At 40.5% G+C, this 21,480-nt stretch overlaps 1 protein-coding gene across 4 annotated transcripts; it reads right to left on the bottom strand.

The window, feature by feature from the left end:
* Positions 1-5,092: 5,092 nt before the first annotated feature.
* On the bottom strand, positions 5,093-20,433 carry hic1 (hypermethylated in cancer 1). 4 transcript variants are annotated; one of them, XM_063907089.1, is made up of 2 exons: positions 20,249-20,433; positions 5,093-14,186 (listed from the first exon to the last, which is right to left on the bottom strand). In XM_063907089.1, exon 2 carries the CDS (start codon positions 14,167-14,169, stop codon positions 11,986-11,988), a length of 2,184 nt encoding a protein of 727 aa, XP_063763159.1. In that variant the 5' UTR covers positions 14,170-14,186; positions 20,249-20,433; the 3' UTR covers positions 5,093-11,985. The 4 variants fall into 4 exon arrangements, with proteins under 4 accessions (XP_063763159.1, XP_063763155.1, XP_063763158.1 ...); XM_063907085.1 differs by having other exon boundaries at positions 5,093-14,202; positions 20,249-20,404; XM_063907088.1 differs by lacking the exon at positions 20,249-20,433 and adding an exon at positions 18,601-18,803 and having other exon boundaries at positions 5,093-14,202.
* Positions 20,434-21,480: the final 1,047 nt, after the last annotated feature.

The following is a 21,480-nucleotide window of genomic DNA, read 5'->3' as shown; positions in this document are numbered from 1 at the left end:
GGTAATAGAGAGCCTTTTTTTAACAGCTCAGTGATTTTCTTAGTTTTGTGACACACACACACAACACATACACACACACACACACACACACACACACATACACACACATTTGAAGACTGTGCCTAGGCTCAGTGTTCTCCTGAGAGTGCGTCACCAAACACAAAAGTGTTTAAGTTCAAGCATCAGATCCGGCACTCTCACCTTCACACTTTGTGTCATACACAGAACACATCTCACTGCCAACGCTTTCACATGAAGTCATGCTCAATTAAAGGTCACACAACTTGTATACGCCTAACACACTAAGCCTATATGTGTCTCTTGAAGGAACACACGCTCTCACCCTCTGAACTGCAATTGTTTGCATGCCAGCTCATTAGGTTGTTCAACTTTTTCCCTTCCAGGCCTGCAGTATTAACGCTCTCTCTACCTTTCCTCTGATAGATAAAGATCTCATTATTACTTCTAATGTTTGGGCTGCGTATACTGTGTGTGTGTGTGTGTGTGTGTGTGTGTGTGTGTGTGTGTGTGTGTGTGTGTGTGTGTGTGTGTGTGTGTGTGTGTGTGTGTGTGTGTGTGTGTGTGTGTGTGTGTGTGTGTGTGTGTGTGTGTGTGTGTGTGTCACCTAGCCAGGCTGGCCGTCAGCCTCTTTCCCCCAAGGCCACACAACTTTTTGTCCAGGCTTGTCTGGCCGCTGCACTCTTCTTTGCTGAATGTGCAGACTTTATGATGTAGAGTCCCTGTTTGGTTTGCTGTGTGTGCTTCCAACTATTAATTCCAGCAAGCCTGTATGACAAGTCCATGAACCTCTTATACCACTTTATACTATCACCATGTGAGCTGGTATGAAACTTTAAGTCTCTGGAAAGTTTAGCTCACACTCCGGGTCACTTTCTAGGTGTTTTGGCATCATGGTTCACACGAGGCTGTGCTGGTTTTTACACTTGTATGCATGTTCCCTATATAAATTTATTTGCATGTGGTTTGGCTGATAAAGTACACGCATTAGCAGAAAGAGTATATGCATTGTGTGAGCTGAGAGAAACAGGATGGGTGGATTTGTCAGGGCAGGTGCCCACATGTTAGTCAATCTGCAGGCAGGAAATTGCACTGGCATATAGACACAAACAGATGCATTGCCCACAATATACACCCAATTTGTCACCCCAGCTCCTTCAGAAACTGAAGCAATACTTCCTCCATGTACTTCTCTTGACCATGCTCTACTTCTCACACTGTCTTCAGCTATATTCCATTTCTATTTCATAGATTGTAATTCAGCCAAATCACCCAACACAATCCTAGTTCCCCTACTCTCTCACAACAACAAAAAAGCATCCTGTCCTAGCTTTGCAGTTTACTCCACTTTGACTAAACTGTTAATTACCTAAGTAAAAACGGTGTGAATTAATATAATGTGCTTTAAACTTAAACTTTGAATTTGTAAAATGGGTTATTTCATATTTATCTCACAACAGGTGTGCAGAAACAATCTAAAAATTGTTTACAAAGTTAATGCATGAACCAAAAAAGAAATAGCATTTTATAATATTATGGTTTTGGAATAACAAACTTCATAAACACTTCATTTTAACATGCTGTTTCAATGGGCAAGTGAACTAGGTTGAGTTTGAAGGGAAAGTCATAACTCTAACACATTTCTTAACCACATGCATACTTTGCCGTCCAGCTCAGCTGCATTATATCTCCACGTTTTTCAACTTGTCAAAAGGAGAACTAGCCATAACACCAGAGTACCACCAGGGATTAAGGTTGGGAAACAAATTCACAGAAAGTGGGAGAGGGAGAGAGTACCATATGTGGGTGAGAAACATGTTCTCATACAGGCTGTTTTTCTTTTGTTTCAGCTGCGCAGCCCCACCTTAAATGAGGACAGGGAGTAAGGGAGTGCACTGGACAGAGGAGGAGAGGTAGATGGGAATTCATTGAAGAATTGGGCATAATGTGCTTTGGGCAGTCCCCGACCCAGCTGTTTTCCATTCAGTGGGAGTCAAGCAGTGAATTTTAGCAAGGGTGGGAGAGACGGACACAAAGAGAATTGGAGAAGAAGAGGAGGAGGAAGACGTTAAAACCTGGCGTGAGACACATCATGTCGAAGTTTAAGAACATGGCCATTTAATTGGACTGATGTGTTGTTTTCGTCCTCTCAATGTTTTCCTCTTTCCCTTATAAACCAAGGCAAACTTTGGGCTTGTAAATGTGTCTTGGATTCAATCTAGTTAAAGGAATGACAGTTTGGTTTAGATGCTTTTATTGATAACCTACATTTTTTAAACCTTTGGCAGAATACAACGCACTTCCTCTTAGTGGTTTTTCTTTTGATCCTCTGGCCTGTGGCACCCTCTCACCTCAACAAAGATAACATTTTACATGAAGCAGATTACCTATAGACTCGAAATACTTGTTCTGCTCTCATGTTACATAATTTAAAGATTATGCCCATTTAATACTGCAATTGATTTAAATCATGTTGTGTTTGCATGATTATTTTTGAGGCAAAAATCAGCTGAGATTTTGTCTGACTTGACTGAGGTGTGACTGGTGGAGGATGTGTCTCCTATGTGAGCTCAGAAAACATAAGCTACCAGAAATGTAAGTTGAGAGAAGAAAACACGGATATCAGAGAAACAGGAAATGAAGTGTCCTCGTTTCAGTTTTCTGGTGAATGGGTCCGACTCCAAATGATTATGAAACGTCTTTTTAAATGTTAAACGTTGAGGGCTGCTCTAGCGAAGCTTGTGTAAATAATGGCTTCTATTTTTCAAGAGATATTTTTTGATTAAGTGTGTGATTAAGGAGAAACTGCAAAAGACCCAACATATTGAGAGCTTAATTATGCTGACATTTCATTTTAATGACATTGAGTCAATTGTTATTACAGTCACTGTTTCACACACTGAAACAGATATGAACACACACGCTAATCTGTTTTCCTTAGTGCTGAGAGCAGTGACACTGCAGGGTGTTGAGTCCCTCAGAGTTTTAATGACTCTGCGGTCAACACCTTTGCCCTTCTCATGTCCCATTTACTCCCCATCTGAAGCACCAGGTTACACAAACTTCCAGCCCACTGGAAACCCAATAATTACCCACTTTATCCATGCATGTTTTATCATTCCAACCCATGGATTACATCCTGAAAAGTGTATTGCTCCATCACTGGGCCAACACAGCACCATCATTTTGAGGGGGGGCATCAACTTCATACAGAAAAGTCTTAATTTCCTTCTGGTACCTGGCCTATGTGACCCTCTTGACATTACCAGGCTTAACCAGGGCACCATGTGCCCGACACCAGACACCTCAGACCTTTGCCATTTAATATGTGATGTGACCCAGAGAGTGCAGGGTGTAGGTGGGCCTGCTGCCAAAAAGTCTCCTGGTCTCTCAGTGTGAGCAGTGGGCACTAAGTGTTCTCACCACTTGCCCTGAATTGAAGATATTAACTGACGTACCTTTTTTTTAGCCCATTTCTTATTTTGGCATAATTTATATCCATTTGCCATGCAGAGGGCTCTGACAAAAAATGGATATCGTTATTAGTTCAACAAGGGCATTACTAATGTCGCAACACAACCTCATGACGTCACTACGGTGCCAGCTTCAAGCTCAGCGAACTGCACTGAGTGCACTCAACCAATCAGTAAATGGAACATGCCTGTGGGCTGCAGGCATCAGTCAAACATGCATGCAAATAATTATCATTGTGTATTTTGCAACATTAAGGCTGTGTTTGTAATCATCACGATAAAGATAAAATAGTTACCTGCTGTGATAACTTCCCAGAGTAAAATCCTGTCTCATAAGGTATAAACAGCAGAGCAGCATTTTGACTTTGGATTAGCTTTTCAATATATTTCCTCATACTGGACTTCCTGGGTAGTATTTCATGTCACACCAGTACCTGAAGCAACATGCCCCGACCAACGCAGCTTCTTTTTTTTATTTTTAACTGCAAAGCATATGTTTGGACTGAGTACCCACTTTGCCCTAATAAAGTGGTTTAGACAATCCGTCTTAACTTTGTGCTAGTCAACAACCTGACTCATTATCTTTTGTTTCATTGATGTTTCTCTGCATTCATTTGTGTTAGCAAAATTTTATGACAGAAGATCATAAAAAACACACAGCTTTAAAGACCTGGAAAAAAACAGTAAGTGGGCTTTGAGTTTTCATTACAGACACACTATGATGACAAAAACTTGGAAAAAAAGCCCAAGTTTGAATCAACTGGAACTTTCCTCAACTTAAAGAAAACTGAGCCTGTATTACAGTATTGTGAAACAGGATGAAGAAGATGATGAATGTCATGTTGTTCCTTTTGTTTTATCTGCTGTTTATACTGCATAAAGCGGATAATGTTTTTTTTTACACCTGGTGAATATGAGCTCTCAGGAAGCATATCTAGTTCATGAATGTTGATGATTTACAGCACCTGAGAGAAGAAATGCTAATTTTTCTAATGTCGAAATGTAATTTCTGGCAAGTTGCTTGATTCATATCAAACATCTGGAAGGCACTGTGATTTCTTACGTGCTGGTGATAATAAGGTGATTTTCATACAGTGGAAAAGGATGTGTGAGTGATTCTGAGTGTATGTGTGTGTGTGTGTGTGCGTGCATGTGCTCCTGCTGACAGAGTAATGGATCTGTTCATTGTTGCATGTGGACTATGTGTGATGTATGAGATTCATTTGAAATTCTCTGTCTTAAATGAGGCACTCATGTCTCCATGTGGGAAATATAGACTTGAAGGCGAATGTATTATAGGAAAAAGAACAGAGGTTGCTCCCTTTTGTGGTTATCATTGCTGTGAAATGGTCTTGATCGTCGTCATTTTTCCTTTAATGTGAAATCCATATCCTCACATTAAATAAGTCTAAAACTTAAATGATTGATTGGATGGTTTAATATCAAATGGTGGAAGATTTGAGGAAATGTATATAGTTAATTTAATTGTAATTAAGTGTGATCATATCTAGGAAATAGTTGATTGACTGATTTCTTTCCAAATGAACAATTGTAAATAATTTTCATGTGTATAGACACTACATTAATTGAAAAATGACACATTTCCTTGTGTAATCCGTTATGCAATTTACTTTATTGCCAAGTTGATTTTGAGTATAGTAACAAACAAAACAAACATGACATTTTTCACATTGGCTTTTAAAAAAATAAAAGCCTTATCAACATGATTTTATCAAGACACCATAATTAAATGAAATTATTATAAAAACCCACAATTGACATTTACACAAAAATTAACTATAAAACATTTTGACATGCAATAAATACATTCATTTCACTAAAGCAAAGTAAGATCAATATGGACAAGGAAATGTAGAAGATGCAAAAATACTGTTTGGTTTAATGTATTGCTTTTAAAAAAAATTATGGTTTATATAACCACACCACAAAATGAAACATTTAACATTATTGATGCTTTATGGATGTGTGCTTTATGTCTGCTGAAATACGATTCTGTGTTCCACTGAAAAATCTCATTTTCATTGTAAAAGTGTGATGTGTGTATTTTCTATCTGCAGATACTCCTGTCTGCGTGGCAGTCTGTGTTACTGCTGAACTTTCTTATCCCTGAACCACAACCAGTCGAGGAAAACAACCCCGAAACACAACAGTGATCTTCATTAGGTCATAATCCATCATTTCAACACGTAACCTTTTTCCAAAACCAAAATAAAAGCGTATGTATCCTTGAGTACATGTGTGTGTGAGGACCCTGAGGCACTGTAACATTTTGGCACAGACTATAGTGTGTGTTGGGTGAAAGCCGTCAGGGGAATCACCTTTTGTTTAATAATGACTTTTTATACTAGAAGCGACACTCTAAAAGGAGCAGGGAAACCTAATTAAATCTGACCTAATGTAGACCAGCAGCCTGCCATGCAGCTGTGTGAGTGTGTGTATGTGTGTGCGCAAGCCAGATATACAATCAAATCTTCCCCTTGACCAACTTTTCTAAATTCCTGCTTGTTTTGTCCTTTCTCTTTGTTTGTCTTTAAATTTAAACTACTGGAGAAGAAGTTGTAAAAGAAAGTATTCAAGCCAAAGTCCACTGAGTCTGTCTTTGCATGTGTTCAAGGTAGACACAGACATGGAGGTCCAAGTCCAACAGATGGAAGACGACACAGGCAGCCAGAAGCCCCTTCCCTATTGGACTACAAAGAGCCTACTGTGGGTCGTGTGCTGACTGGGTGATAATTGTTAGGTCTGGAAAAAGGATGACATCTCTGAGGGTAAGCTGACATGCACATTAACATTTAAAAACCTTAACAATGGCCTGCAGCAATCAACAATGAAAAGGAGAAAAAAATGTAATTTCCTCACAAGACAATTTCCTTAAAGAGGGAAATGAAATAGAGGAAAAACAGAACAAATTGAGGGAAAAAAACGGAAAAATAGCAACCAACTTTTCTCTGTTATTTACTCAAGGTTATTATGACTATCAAGCACAAGCTATTTTCTCTCTGTCTCTTTCTTTTCTTCTCAACGTCTCTCCCTTACTTGTTCTCTCCATCTCAGTGCATGACTTGGCTGGTGTAGCCAAGGCCCGGCTCAATTGTGCAATTTCATACATGTTTACTTTACTGGCATCTTTCTGAGCATATTTTCCCTGAACATTTCCCCTCACATTATTCCGCATTTCCTCTACAACGATATGCTGTCTTTAATCTCTCTTTGTAAGCCGTTTCTTGGCTAAAGGTTCAGAATACAATAACGATGTCAGGCTCTTTTTATTTGGCCCATCATCTGCTGTATTTTAACACATGCCACAAAGTTCATTTTGGAAATTGATTAGGGCCTAAAGAAAAAGAGAGTAGCTCTTCATGTAAACATTTAGACAACTGTCTTCTTCAGCATGAAAAACAGCTGGAAGTAAGTGGATCATGGAAGAGGAGGGAGGCAGCGGGCGCTGAGGGTCAGCGGTTTGTGTTGAGTGTAAGAAGAGAAAAGGGACAGGGAGAGGTGAGGAGGGAGGCAGTGCTTCGAGGTAACAAGGGTAGTGAACAAGTGTGGCCAAGCTCTGCACTGGAGGGAGGAAGAGGAGGAAAGCAAAGTGCCAAAAGAAAGGCAATTGTGAGACTTCTAGGGGATCACAAGAGTAATAAAAAATCACAATACAATGATTTTTCCAGAAAAGAGCAGTTTGGGAAAATAAATCGAAAGCAGCTGCTTGTAACAAAGACTCTTGAACGTGTCAAAGCTCTGTCTTGCACTACCCTGCTCTACTGTAGAAAAGGCGTTCAGACATGTAGATGGACAGGTGATCTACGTGGACACACACACCTACACACTTACACACAAAGGCGTCAATACAAGTTAATGCCGAATAATCAGTGTTTGTTATTGTGAAGGCACGTGTTTTCAGTTTCAACATCAATATACGGCTTGATTATTGATATTATTTGGCTCTAGCTTACATTTAAACATGAGTCCTCGTAAAAAGAAATATGTACACTGGACAATAGTGGCATGTGTGAACTGTGCTCTGAAGATTAGCCACATATATAATGGCTTTCATAAAAAGTTAAAGTTGGTCAGAAGCTTAGCTCTACAGTGCAACCCGTGGAAACTAAAAAGATCGATGCTGAGTTTTGTTTTGAGCATCTGCGCGGTCTGCTAAGTGCGTCAGCCCTTTTGGCACATATTATGAAATACAGTAAATGTCAAATGGCGGTATGATTGCAGATCAGGTCTAACTCACATAGGTGACCTCGGCCCGCTGTTGCTGCTAGAAAGCTTAAAGGCACACTTTGCATTTAGCGTTAAAACTTGAACTTTTTTTAGTCTTTACAGTTCCACAAATATTGCAGTAATGTTTTATTGTTTTATTGTTAGTAACATACTATTTAAGGGGCTGGGATGGTTGCCTTAATATTAAAATTAAATGATCAACCCACATGTCATAGTTAGTGGTTTGTCTTTCTACACGCATTTGTATTTGCATTCATTTATTTTTATTATGTCAATTGATGTAACAAATAAATTGTTTTAAATGCATAATTTCATTACTTTAAAAACATCTTCATCTCATTTTAGTGGCAAATAGTGGTTTTGGTGTGTCATCTAAATAACATTAACAAAGGCGTATGGCATTAAAACCCAAGGGGTGGTGGGTACATGAGTAAATTGAAACAAGACCTTTGTAATTGTACTAATTGAATCAACCACAGAGCAATAAAATTACTTCCAGTTTTTTTTAATTCTGATTTACAACAGACATTTGTTGCCCTGCATTTTGCCTTGATTATTCGAGCCCCAATTTAAAAAGCTATCTACATAATATGGAAAAAATATTGTAAGCAATTTATGTGCATAAAATGATACCAAACTACTTTATCCACGGCATCCTCAAATTGTAACAAAATGTCTGAATGGCTTCCTTGCTGCGCAGCCCTTAAAAGAACACAATGTTGTATCACCGTGACACTGAGCAGAGGTCTATTCCCAAAGAGCAAAAAGGGGAAGGAAAAGAGAAGATACAGTCTTCTTGTTTTCTGAATGGAGAGTTTTAGAAGTACGAACAGGCTTTCATACTGAGACAATGGCTCGCCTCCACCCTGCTGCGCTCTCCCTGCTCCTCTCCCGCCCCATTCTCCGTCTCTCTATCTGAGCAGAAACACACGGCACATCCTCCTCAACACAACCCGCCAGCCAAAAGTTCACTTCCTGCTCCTCAGCTTTTCTCCTTCACAACCACCCTATTCCCAGGACATGCATTAACAGACCTTCATAAGCACCAATGGCATAGGTACATACAAACAGACAAGCAACTGCTTCCCCTTATATAGAAACATAGCCTCCACCTCTGTCTGTTGTACACGTAAATGCAATTAAGCAAATTTCAGACCTTGCACGTCCTACAGAAATGTTCAGTCATTATCTTGCTCTTCCCTCCTGCACAGATTTGGAGTGACAGTGGAAACACATTGTGTTATTTTAATGGTGTACGGCAGGGAGAAGGAGGAGACAGATTTTTATTTAAGCTAGTGAATGAGAAAGATTGAAGGGACTAAAATTCCCACGACAGACATCCGCCTCCTTCTAAATGTTGCACACGTTGAAGCAAGTTCTCATTTCAATTATGTTGCATTTAAGCTCTACTTTCTGTTATTTGCTACAGAGCTAAACATAAGAGTCCCAAAACGTGAAGCATCATAGGATACAAGCTAGCTTCCTGTTTGTTTTTGTACATGTAGAACCTCAGTGTAACTCAACATTGACAGTTCACTAACCTCTGGAGGAAAGGGGTCAAATAATATGTGGCTGGTGTTCCTACTCGCCCTGTAAATAACTGCTTGTTTGTTGGGAGGAATTACTGAGAATAAATCTCTATTTGATAGTTTTCAAAACATTACATAAACTGTGTGTGTGTGTGTGTGTGTGTGTGTGTGTGTGTGTGTGTGTGTGTGTGTGTGTGTGTGTGTGTGTGTGTGTGTGTGTGTGTGTGTGTGTGTGTGTGTGTGTGTGGTTGAAAACAAAGACAAATACCACCTTGTTTGCTTCAGTGTGGTTCAATAAATCACAAAGTTAAACAAACAGCCAAACTGACTTTGCCTTATGTTATTAAAATGGAATTGGTCAGATTGGCACAAGCCTCTTTGAGGACAACACAATAGAAAATGTATACCGCATAGTAAAAATAAAAACAAAAAAATTGTTAATATCACATGTTATCTCTCCACCATAAAACTGTAACAAAAAATGTATAAACACAGAAATAACCACAGGTTTAACACAGGACAACTGCCCTGTTAATAAGGAAAAAAAGGGTGTGTGTGTGTGTGTGTGTGTGTGTGTGTGTGTGTGTGTGTGTGTGTGTGTGTGTGTGTGTGTGTGTGTGTGTGTGTGTGTGTGTGTGTGTGTGTGTGTGTGTGTGTGTGTGTGTGTGTGTGTGTGTGTGTGTGTGTTTGTGAACATTGTAATTTGCATGTTTAGATAAAGCTTTGCGTCCCCATGCTGGGTTCAGTCCTGAGGTAAGCACCAGTTTCACGTGCGCTGCTTTCAGCTCAAATCAAATAAAGAAAAGTGACAGAAAACAACATTTTGATATGATCATATGCTACAGAGAAGAAGCCCTTCAAATGATTGAAAAAATAAAATTCAATGGTCAGGCAAATTGTCTCTGTTTTTTTTTTTTTAGGCTTTAAGATTCACTACGTCAATCACAGTGTTTTTATGGCTTTAGTCTTCACATTCACCCACTGAGGTTGGCATTGGCACTATAGTGGTCAGAAGTTTCTAATCTAAATCAAGGAGCAGTAAAAATGGAAAAAGAAAAGGCCAGCATCTTCTTTGGATTAAACTCTTCTTTTTTTTATGTGCCGGCAAACCCACAACATTTAAGTGCTTTTTGTTTTCAAGCTGGATTTATCGCTGGTCAACCATAAACAATTAAACCAGCATGGAAGGGAGGCGAGGCTTGACATTAGCTGGGCTCAACTATGATGTTGATAAGTGGATCAAAGGGTCAAGATGGCAGGCATGAAATGGGACATCATGCTGGCAAGCAGTGGGAATTGTCCAGGAGAAAGTGAAATTTCAAGGGGATTACTGAAGGAAAGCAGCTGGGCTGTTCTGTTCACCCGCTGGCTTCCAGGGAAGACCCACAAACCCCTTCTTATGTTCGTATCACAGACAGATTAGCAGCTCTCTGTGTGAGTGTGAAAGGGGGCGTGGTGAGCGGATCAGAACACTTTTAAGGCACAGGGCTGAGTACAGCACTCACTTTGGCCTGTCAACAGTAGCTGGAGACTACAGGGAAAGGAGGGCGGGCAGTGGCAGCTATGCGACATCTGACTTGTGTCGCTACGCAGTTTGTCATCCGGCTGCTGTGAATGGAATAATTGCTTTTGACAGTTAATGACAGATTTCAGTGCCGTTCATTTTGACCTGGTCCCTGCTTCTCTGCTCGGCAGCATCCATAATTGTAAATGTCAGAGGCAACACCCATGCTTAGTCTACACCATGAGATGCAGCTACACTCTTCACAGGCACTTATGTGTCAACAGTTGGGTATGTGCAATCATGTCCGAGTTATGAGATCACAGGGCTGAGCTTACTGCATCTCAACAACAACTGAAAGCTAAGGGATGTTAGGCAAAATACAAAGGAAGTTTTAGCAGTAGGTCGCTGAGTGTAAGGCTGATTAAGCTACCATTACTGTCACATAGTATGAGTGTTAATCCACAAAGATATGTGGGAGCGTGTACTTTATAAAAAAGTGGAGAAAATAAAACAGATGAGACTTTACTAAAATGCTGAGGCAACTGCTCTTATTGTTCAGTCATTTCCTCGTGACTTTAGGGGCAGGAACATGATTTGGATTAGCTGGAGAGTGAAAAACATAAATTGTCCAGTACCCCCAAAAACAGAAGAAGGAGAAAAAAAACATATATGCTCCCATTACTTTAAAGTCCACATGAGTTGGCTTATTAATTCGGCAAAGGTTCTGCTCAGGCCTGGACCAAAACTCTGACTCTTGTCCTTATGTGCTTTTCATTTTTTGTACACAGGTGATACTAAATACTACACAGGTTTAGGGTCATATTGCAACACTTCCTTGCAAGAGTTTCTCTTTGGATTTCATCATGATACAAAAATAAATAAAACAATTTCATTTTGGTTTTCAAATTGTCACTTGGCTCGATGACTTGAAATGTTTGTTTGCATACACTGTACATAAATACTGTACTCCTTTGAATAAGTGTCTCTTGGTCACGGAATAGCACATAGCTCCTTTATGAAGGAGGACTTTAAGATACATTAGATGCATAGAAAGGCACTTACAGTCTACACTTTTTGGTGTGCATGAGCAGACCAATTCCTCTCGGCCTGAGTCTGAGGTGCAGAGGAGATATGGAGTTGAGGTGAATGGCTTTAGAATACTGCAAGTTGTGTGTGCACACAGACCTATTGGTGACTGCTGTTTATTCAGCTTTTAGCTAGGTGAGTAGCGGTCAATGGTGCGGGCATCAGAGAGGGGAGGGAGGAGGGGTTGGCCCATGACATCCATCTTGTCATGGGAGAGACCGAGGTGCTCTGAGGCCAGTTTGGACAGCGGGTAGAGGCTTTCCATGACCTTTGCATCAGCTACCAGTTGCTGCTGGGCTTGGATTAGGAGCTCATTTGCTTTCTCGGTCTTCAGCCCCAGATGCTCTGCTGCATATTTACTCAGTGGATAGATGCCCTCAGCAAAGTCTAGCTTCAGTTTCCCATCTGTGGTCAGGCCCCCAGCATTCCCCCCGCTGCTGTGCATCTTCATGTGGCTGATGAGGTTGCGCTGCTGAGCAAACTTTCCTCCGCACACCTGACATTCGTAGGGCTTCTCCCCTGAGTGGATGCGCATGTGCTCGGTGAGGCGATACTGGCGGGTGAAGCGCATGCCACAGGAGTCACAGGCAAAAGGTTTAAGGCCCAGGTGGCTACGCATGTGACGCGTCATGGTGCCGCGCTGCGTAAACTTCTTCCCACAGATGCTGCAGGGGTAAGGCCGGGTCAGCCAGTGGGTCTTTTCATGCTGCCGCAAAGTGGCTGGATCTTTGTAGGACTTCTCACAGGAGGAACAGCGGTAGGGTCGGATCATTTCCCCGATCCCCCCTGAACTCAGCGCCTGGCTGGACTTGGTCTCCAGGTGGGAAAGACTGTTGCTGCTGTTCAGGCCCCCATAACCGTTTGTATTACTGCTCATGTTTTTGGTGGTGCCATTATTGCTGTTTCCCATCTCCCCACCTGAGTTGCAGTACAGCTCTTCTTCTGTGTGTGTCTCCACATGTGCATTGAGCTGCTCTGAGCTCGGGAAGCCTTTGTCACAGGGTATGCAGACATACAGATTGTCCCCAAAGCTCTCTGGCTCATATGGCATGTGGAACCTGCCCATTGGTCCAGAAGGCGATGGGCGGCCTTCACTACTGCCCGTCTCCTCTGTGCCTGACCCGCTCTTATCATCGGCTCCTTCACTCTCCTCCCCGGCCTTGTGATGGTTATGATGCTGGTCTCCATTTTCGCCCCCTTCCTCTTCATCCTCATCCTCATCTTCATCTTCTGCTGTGTATGAAAGTGGCTCATGTTTCACCCAGCGATAGATGTTGCCCATATTTCCACCTGCTTCGCCGCCTTCTGTGGGGGTATCAGGGCTGGGGGGGCATGGGTAGCGATCTCTGCCCTGGGAGCGATGCAGGTGGGGAAGGTGGGGGCCCAGAGCCTGGTTGATATGGGGGAATGGTGGAGGAGTAAGAGAGCTTGTCTGGTCAGTTGACTCCATTTTTTCGGGGAAAGCCCTTCCATTTATCCCCTGCATGGGACTGGTGCGACCGCTCAGATTCCCGTCTCGCTCCTCATCATTATGAGAATTTGCCAAATGGGATTGAGAGGGTGTGTGCTGACACTGGGAGCTTGGGCTCTTCTTGGAGAGATCAAGGCCGTGGTTTGGGGAGCAGTTCCTTTCAGGGTGGGCTGAGCGCCCCAGCTGGGCAGGCAGAGCTGACTGCACGGACGGGAACACAGGAGAGCCATGGAGGGAGGTTGGAGCATACAGCTCCCCAGAATTAATGGCTATCCGATGGGGAACTAGCTCTTCTGGTGGTGAGGCACGCATTGCATGGATATTCAAAATTCCTCCTGGAGGGCAGGACTGAATGACAGGAGTGGAAATCCTATACCTGCCACCACTCCCTAAACCCATACTGTTGGGGACCATCTTTGGGTAAGGCAGAAATGCCGGCCCAGGGCGGGGAGGGTACTTGCCATTTCTTTTCAGCTTCTTTTTGCACAAAGCCACCAGGTCAAGCAGCTGAAGGTAGCTGGCTGCTGCCAAAACAGCACCTAGATTGGGTTCAGTAGGAGAGGTGGGATCTCCCTCACTAAGGCGGCCTGTGTAGATGTAGTCCAGAATGACCCGGAAGACCCCTGGACTCACCATCTCATGGTCGAGGTTGATGAGATTGTCATGGACCACCAAAGATTTCAAGTAGAGGCTGCTGGCAGCCAGAATGTTCTTGTGAGCTCTGAAGAGCGCGTTCTGCACCACAATGATAACATCGCACAGGAAGCCTTTGGTTCGTTGGCTGTTGAGCTGCAGGAGGAGATCCCTAGCATGACTTGGAACATCCATGGCATCCAGCATCGTCTTCAGTCCGCCACCTGCAACAACAGATATCTGTAAAACATCATGCAGCAGTCAGCATTTCTATACACAAAATCACAATTTTAGTTTCATTTTTTTGATTCATTTAATGATTATTATTGAACTTTAAAAGATGTAATGTTTGGAAATTATGATTTACATGTAAAATAACATCAAACAACACATATTTGAGAGGTTTGATTGACTTAATTAAATTGGATTTTTTTTTTTTTTTTTTAGATATCTTTTTGGGGGCTTCTTGCATTTAATCGGATAGGACAGTGGAGAGTGACAGGAAAGTGGGAGAAAGAGTTGGGATGGGATCCGGAAAGGACCACGGGTCGGGAATCGAACCCGGGTTGCCAGCGTACGGTGCAGGTGCCCCAGCCAGTTGCGCCACGGCTGGGGCCTTAAATTGCATTTTTATGCAAATGTATAATAACAATTTACAGTTGACATTGTCATGTTTAATTCATTGATTCCATATGTTTGAACCTGCAGAGTGCAGAACTTATACGGGGGAAGTGCAAACGAAGGCCACTTTGTAGAAGTGAACTTTTGCGAAAGGTGAACTGCTGCAATGGTTTTCTCATTATCAGAAATTCAAGAATATGCATTCACTTCCTCTGCAGCGAGCAAAAAGAAAGAAAGAACAAAATTGAGAGAACACCAGATAAATATTTTGTGCTGTAACTAGCTGGCTTCCTGAAAGTTTTCCAAAAGTGGTGCGCAGGGTTTTAAACAAAACAAGGGAAGAATGTTTCACAAGTATGATGAACAGCAGGTATAAAAACCTGTAGGGAACAGACACATCCAAAAAAAGACAGGTCTCTCGCTCCCCTTTCTGCCCAGTCATATAAGGTACACTGAGCCTATAGTATGTAAATCAACATTTCTTGGTTCAATATTTTACATTGAGATGGCCTCCAGGAGTCTAATGCATACATACACACACATGCACACACCCAATCATACACACTTAAATATCAACACTAATTGTTCCATCAAGTCTAAAATAAACTACATCAGCTGAATGCATGAGACACCGTGTATTGTTCAATCAGTGGCATCTGACGATAGTTTACATATGACACGTCTCAAACTGTCCCTAAGGGCTTAGTCTCACTGATGGGAAACAAGCGACTAAATAAATATCATGTCATCAGTCTGATCATGGCCTTCCTGTCATCAGCTCATTTTATTCTTGTTCCATTCAGTGTACACGTTAAATACAGAATAGGGAAGTAGGTATTTAAATAAAATAAACCTTGACGCATGAGTTATCAAGTGATTCTGGAGAATACTGAACAAAAAAAGGTAACTTCTCTTAAACTGCACTGCTGATAAAACCGAAAAAAGGTCAATTTCCCTGTATTCGTTTAAATTAACCTTTTGTCCTATAACATAAGAAGGAAATCTGATCCTTGATAAACCAGTTATTAAAATGAAAGAAAAAATAAACTACATATATTTGTTTAAATCTAAACATCTATATTCATGACTTAAGTGTTTGTTATCTATTATTTTTTTTTAAACAAGAAAAGGCTATTAATAAAAGGCGGGTAAGACAGGTTTAGGTGGGTTTATGCTCCATCATGTTCCCAGTTGTCATCTAAAGTGTTTCCACTTCTGGTTTCTCTCTGGCTTTGATTACTCAACGGTCATATTTTACTATAAATTTCAGCGTCGGTCAGATCAAACATGTTTACAATTGAGGGTGATATGAGGAATAGGCCAAGTACTTTTCAGAGCGTGCTGAACTTTTGCGGTTGCCATTGCATTAAGGGGTGTTTAGCTTACTGTTACTGGTTATTCTGCGTGGTGACACCTTGTGTACTAACACACACACAATCAGTGTACACTCGTCACTAGGCGGTATACAGCGCATCAGAAGATTAAGCCTTCTTAATATCCTGATGATTGCATGACGCAATTACAGAGTAAATAATACATTTAAATACACATTTCATATATCCAAATGTAATAATGTTTTATGACACAAGAAGGGCCTTGTGCCACCAAGCAACATTTCTGCGCGCCTGCAATGTGCAGACGAAAAAATATTTCGTTAATGTTTTGTGGTAACAACAGTCAGGGTTTCTGTGGGTTTCCAATCAACAGAATAAGAGCTTCTTTTCTCTCATTGTGATAAGAAGGTGTCTTATGAGAAGAAGAAATTAGTTTTTTAAAATGTCTGAGCTCACTGTTTGATGTAGCTTACTGACTCAAAAGTGAAAGATCAGAGTAACAAATGTTGTATAAAACTCTTGATCTTTATGGCACGAGTAAGCTCACAGCATCCTGTTCGGAAGCCATCTATGATTGCAATGATATAAGTCAGAGAACCATCTAAGGATAAGCCAATGTTCTTGGAAACACAAATTAAAATGGTAAACTATAGGTTTTTTGTCCAACAGGTGACATCATTTTTGTAAGTTGCACAAACAGTCTTGGGAGAACGTTACTCAAATTCTTATGAGCTGTTTCCATCTGATAATGACCCGTCGACAAGCTAAGGAAACTTACATGATGGAGATGTCAATGACGATGATGTTTTTCAGTTATTAGCATTAGACTCATAGTTATTGTACCTGTGTTTTGTCTGTTTTGTCACTTTTGTGGTTTGGGGTAAAGCAAGAGACTACACTTCCTATACCTCTACATGCAGCCTCAGTCACATAAACACTCCAGACATCTGCTTAAAACATTGTTTTGACACTTTATTTTCTTTCACTATAATTGCTGACTGCATGCTCATCACCTTATATTACAACCCTGCATTTTATCCTGTTCATATACCGTTCACATTCATTTTATGAAGAAACACAACAATAAAAGTTGAGTCTAATTTTTTTTAAAAGATGTTTACTGTAGTTCTTTATTAGGCTACCTTAATTAATTAAATGAGTAAATCACAAGACGCAAATATGCATTAAATAGGCTAATTGAAGGAGCTCAAAGTTAGACGAACAGCATGATGGGTAAATAAATTGAGTATTACTCAGGTCAGCAAATATCACGGATAGTTAAAGTACATTTTCCGCACATATAAAAAATGAAAGAATAATTGTAAAACAGTCGGAAGCATGACAGTGTCTTATTCATGCTCGGAACATAGTCGTCTTTTTTAACAACAGATCACGTATAATCATATTAATGTCATTTTAATAATTAAAACGTACATTTAGGTCGGGTATTAACGGGAGACACTTTTTTCAGATTAACAATTGTTTGAAGACGTGCAGGTTTTACGGCAGATTTTTAAATGTCACTTATTATTAATTTCTCATCCTGATCAACAGAGAATACATTTATTTATTTTATTTTTATTTTTTAAAACATAATATTGACGTTATAGGCAATGCAAGTTTTTTGCTTGTGGCACGGTTAACGGAGGAGAAGATTGCATTGCCTCATATCTGAGTACCTTACGTCCCGTTTTGCAAGCAAAGCATTAAGTTGACTGCTGACTGTGTGTCGCAGAGAGGACGCGTCTTCTAATCTGTTTTTACCCTTTACTCTACACATATTGTACACAGTAAACAGAATCACGAGTGAAGCTACTGCGCCTCTTGCTTCAAACCTCCACTGTATCTGCGAGTCTTAAATCACCTCAGAAACAGACCTGTTTTCAGCTCATTGCATTTCAACGCGCATCAGACAGCTGCTGTCAACATCACTGAGGAGCTTCTCTCTAATACACGTATTAAGATCTTGTTTTTTAACAAAGAAACCAGAAAACAAAAGTGTTACCATAATATAATGTAGTGCGTGTGTCACCTGATCTCAGTGGTACGATTATTACACAGTGATTGGCCTGTTTTAATGGCTACATTGATACATAATTGTGTTTTCACTGTTGCTTCCTTTTGAAGTGTGTTATTGGGATTACTGAAGAAGCTGGAGTTCCCTTTAAACACTCGTCTGAGTTCAAAACTAAAAAAACATCAAATCTGTTTTGTATCTTTTTTTAAATCATGTTATAAAATTTGTTTTGATCTCAGTGACACAGACAGTTTGTAATCTAACTGAAACTTTTATCATACTTTTGGCTGATTTTTGAGACACGTTATGTTTTCTATGTGGGACACATCTGCAATGATTTTACACATTAACTTGCTTTTTTTATTACATAGATACTTTATTATTTGAAGAAAAAAAAATGCTCGTTTCCCAACCGGCTCAACTAAAATGAAAGTAAAAGAGAAGTAGCAGTGCTTAACTTGTTATTATCACAATTGTTAACCACTGAAATAACAATGAGATACAGCACTGCATTATTAAAATACTCGTATTGTACAACGTTTAAATAAGAAACAATTGTCTTCACTGCCAGCATGCGGTCCACAGTTTAATGAATAAAATCCTAAAAGTCCTTCTTGCCCTGTTCTTGTTTGGGTGCCTGCGTGTGTGCATCGTATCTGCTCTTACCTGCATGCCCGATGTCTTCTGCCATCCGATCTAAGTCTCCCTTAATGATCATCTCAGCAGTCTCTAGGAGTCATATCTGACGTTTCAGCTTTGAACTGCCAGCCTCCAAAAACCCATGCCAGTTTTCCGAGAGCGTCTGCCAGCTCTTTTTTTATGATTATTAATTGATATGAATTTCTTGTCGCTCCTTAGGTCCGTCCTCCCACCCACTTTCCTCCCTCTCCCTCTTTCTGTGTGTCTCTGCCCCTCCTCTGCCCTCTTTCTCATCCCCTCCTATAAAAATACGTGCTTATACCAGCATCAGTTTCCTCCTTTTTTTGCTAGTAATTTCCTTAGCTATTTTTGAGTCGGAGCAATAACGCGCACTGGGATGATAATGGAGCCTCTATGCGCCTTAAGTGTTTTAGCGCCCCGTCTGATGTCAGTCTATAATAAACTAAAAGGTAAAATCGAGGGCAGGAACTTTAAGTGACCCCGACTTGAACTTCTCAACACAATGTCTTAAAGAGACAGGCCGACATTGTATATGTTGCATATTTATGATCATGTCAGCGCACTTCAACTTTGGAAATCATTTTAACGCTGTGATTTTACATCAAGAGGTGCTAAACGTTTTCATGTCAAAGACAGTCTTATTTTATTTTATCTGACGCTTCCCAAATTCAATAACAATTCATGTTTGCCTTTTTGGGTCTCATTTTTTGGGGGGGGGGGGTGTCACATCTTTAAGCAAGCATTCTTTAACTGTACACCTTTGACTTATGTTAAATCAATAGAGTGTTATACATGAAGTTGTCTCCCTCCCTGAAGACCTCCCCTGAGAAGCTAATGAGCTTTTAAAAAGCCCCCCTGGCTTGACTAAAAGAGCACAATCATCTAAAAGGAGGTTTGATAAATCACTTGATCATTTTAAAACACACACTCTCTCTCCCTGTCTCTCTCTCTCTCAGGTAAAACCATAGAGGGTAAAACACCTGCTATGACAGGACTGGACATTGTTATTGTATTGGACAGCATCTCTGACAGTTTCTCTGACGGACAGGTACATCCACCAAAAAACGTGCAACACGAGGCCATTTTGGCTTATTTTCATATTTAATAACGTGCTTATCCACATTTCAAATCTTAAGCTTTTCCCCAAAATGAATAGATATTCTGATTGATAGGTCATAAAAAGTTTCCCAATTTTCTTAACAAATATTTTTCATTTTCTGAAGTTAAGCTATTCAGTCATCGTGTGCAGTGTCAAAATAAAATATTAAACAATTTATATTAAGTTAAATTTATAAACGGCACATATATAAAAACAAACGTTTACTTTATGGCTACATATAAGGCTTAAAATCATCTTCAAATGACATCGAGCGTCTTGGAGGGTTAAATGTGTTTATGTCAAGATTAAAAATGAAAAATACTCATTGCTAATGAAGCCGAAGTGACTGTAATATTAGCTTTAGGCCAGACGTGACCATGATCCGGATGTTTAAGATGTGTCTGTACTGAAGGCTACATCAGGACCATCAGCTCAAAACGAAAATACATTAGGTACAATCAACCATGGAGAAACTCATATTAGTGCACTAAAAACAGCTCAACGACAGTGTCACACGTCTGCATGAATGCCATCCCTGCCTCTGCCGTGTCTTACCTCGGACTCATGTCTGGTGCTCTGGCCGTGTGTCTGCTCTCGTTTTCGGCATTCCCTCATTAGGATCTCTGCAGCTTTCCTTCAGGTCCAGATCTCTCGCAAAAAAACTTTCTTCCGCGTTATTTTGGAGCCCTCTGTCTCCCGGTTTTCCCCTTCTTTAACACTCTTCCCTTCACAGAGTATCTCACGTGTTAACAACACTATCTGACACTTGGTCGGCTCGGACCAAACCTGCCGGTGGAGACTCCGCGCGCACAGCGACACCCAATGGTACGAGCGAGTCCCGTCAGCCTCTCCATTTAGGACAAGCTTTGCCGTATTTAAGGGGGGAAATTAAGAAAGTTTAGGGTGGAAGGATATATTCAGATATTAAACTTCAAGCAAAAGTTTAAGTCTTGCATTTAAAAAGTAAAAAAGCAACACGATATAGGCTACTTTGATATAATTTTTTGTTTTCACTTTTTTTTTTACTTTTTCCACTGCCAGTGATGTAATATATTGTTGTAGGCTATCATGATTGTTGTTGATGCATGTTTATGTATGTTGTGTGTTTGATATTATACTTGGCTGGGTTGACTTTGACTTTTGTATACACTGCATGATTTAGTCTTTAACAATGAATCATATGCCATGGTTATATGTTTTGTGTGTAGAATTGTAACTTGAATGTAACATTTGCTGTCAGAGTTTCTTTTAAGAGGCTTGAGAGCCATTGATTTGAACCATTTATTTTAGTGGTTTTTCATCATAACCATCACTTAAGGCTAGATTATTTTGGTTCATATGATAAAAGTAATGAATCTGTATACTGGGGCTAACTGGTTTAAGTGTCTCTAAAAAGTACATTTGAATTATTTAATCTACTGTTTCTGAACAGATTATGTCAGACAGGCCTGTATGTTATTATCTCTTTTAGTCTTTCCATTGCCATGCTGATGTGTTTGAAAGACCGCAGATTGAAATTGATGAAACTACTTATTTCACCATTACTGTGGTCGTTAATACACCACCAATGTGATTCAGTTAAACACAAACCAGACTGAACCCTCTTTATGTTTGTTTTGATCACAACAGCAGCTGACAATCTCGTAACGTATGCGTCTCTTCCTCTCAAAATGATCCAAGTTCAAGGTGCTGATGTTTCATTGAAGAGATGCAAAATACCCCAAGAGCCTGTCGCAGTGCAGGAAGGTATTGTCTTTCACTTCCATGTTCTCATGATGAACTGTTGA

The sequence above is a fragment of the Eleginops maclovinus genome, chromosome 18, assembly GCF_036324505.1.
Source record: "Eleginops maclovinus isolate JMC-PN-2008 ecotype Puerto Natales chromosome 18, JC_Emac_rtc_rv5, whole genome shotgun sequence".
In the NCBI taxonomy this organism is placed as follows: Eukaryota; Metazoa; Chordata; class Actinopteri; order Perciformes; family Eleginopidae; genus Eleginops; species Eleginops maclovinus.
This window is presented reverse-complemented; position numbering and strand designations above follow the sequence as displayed.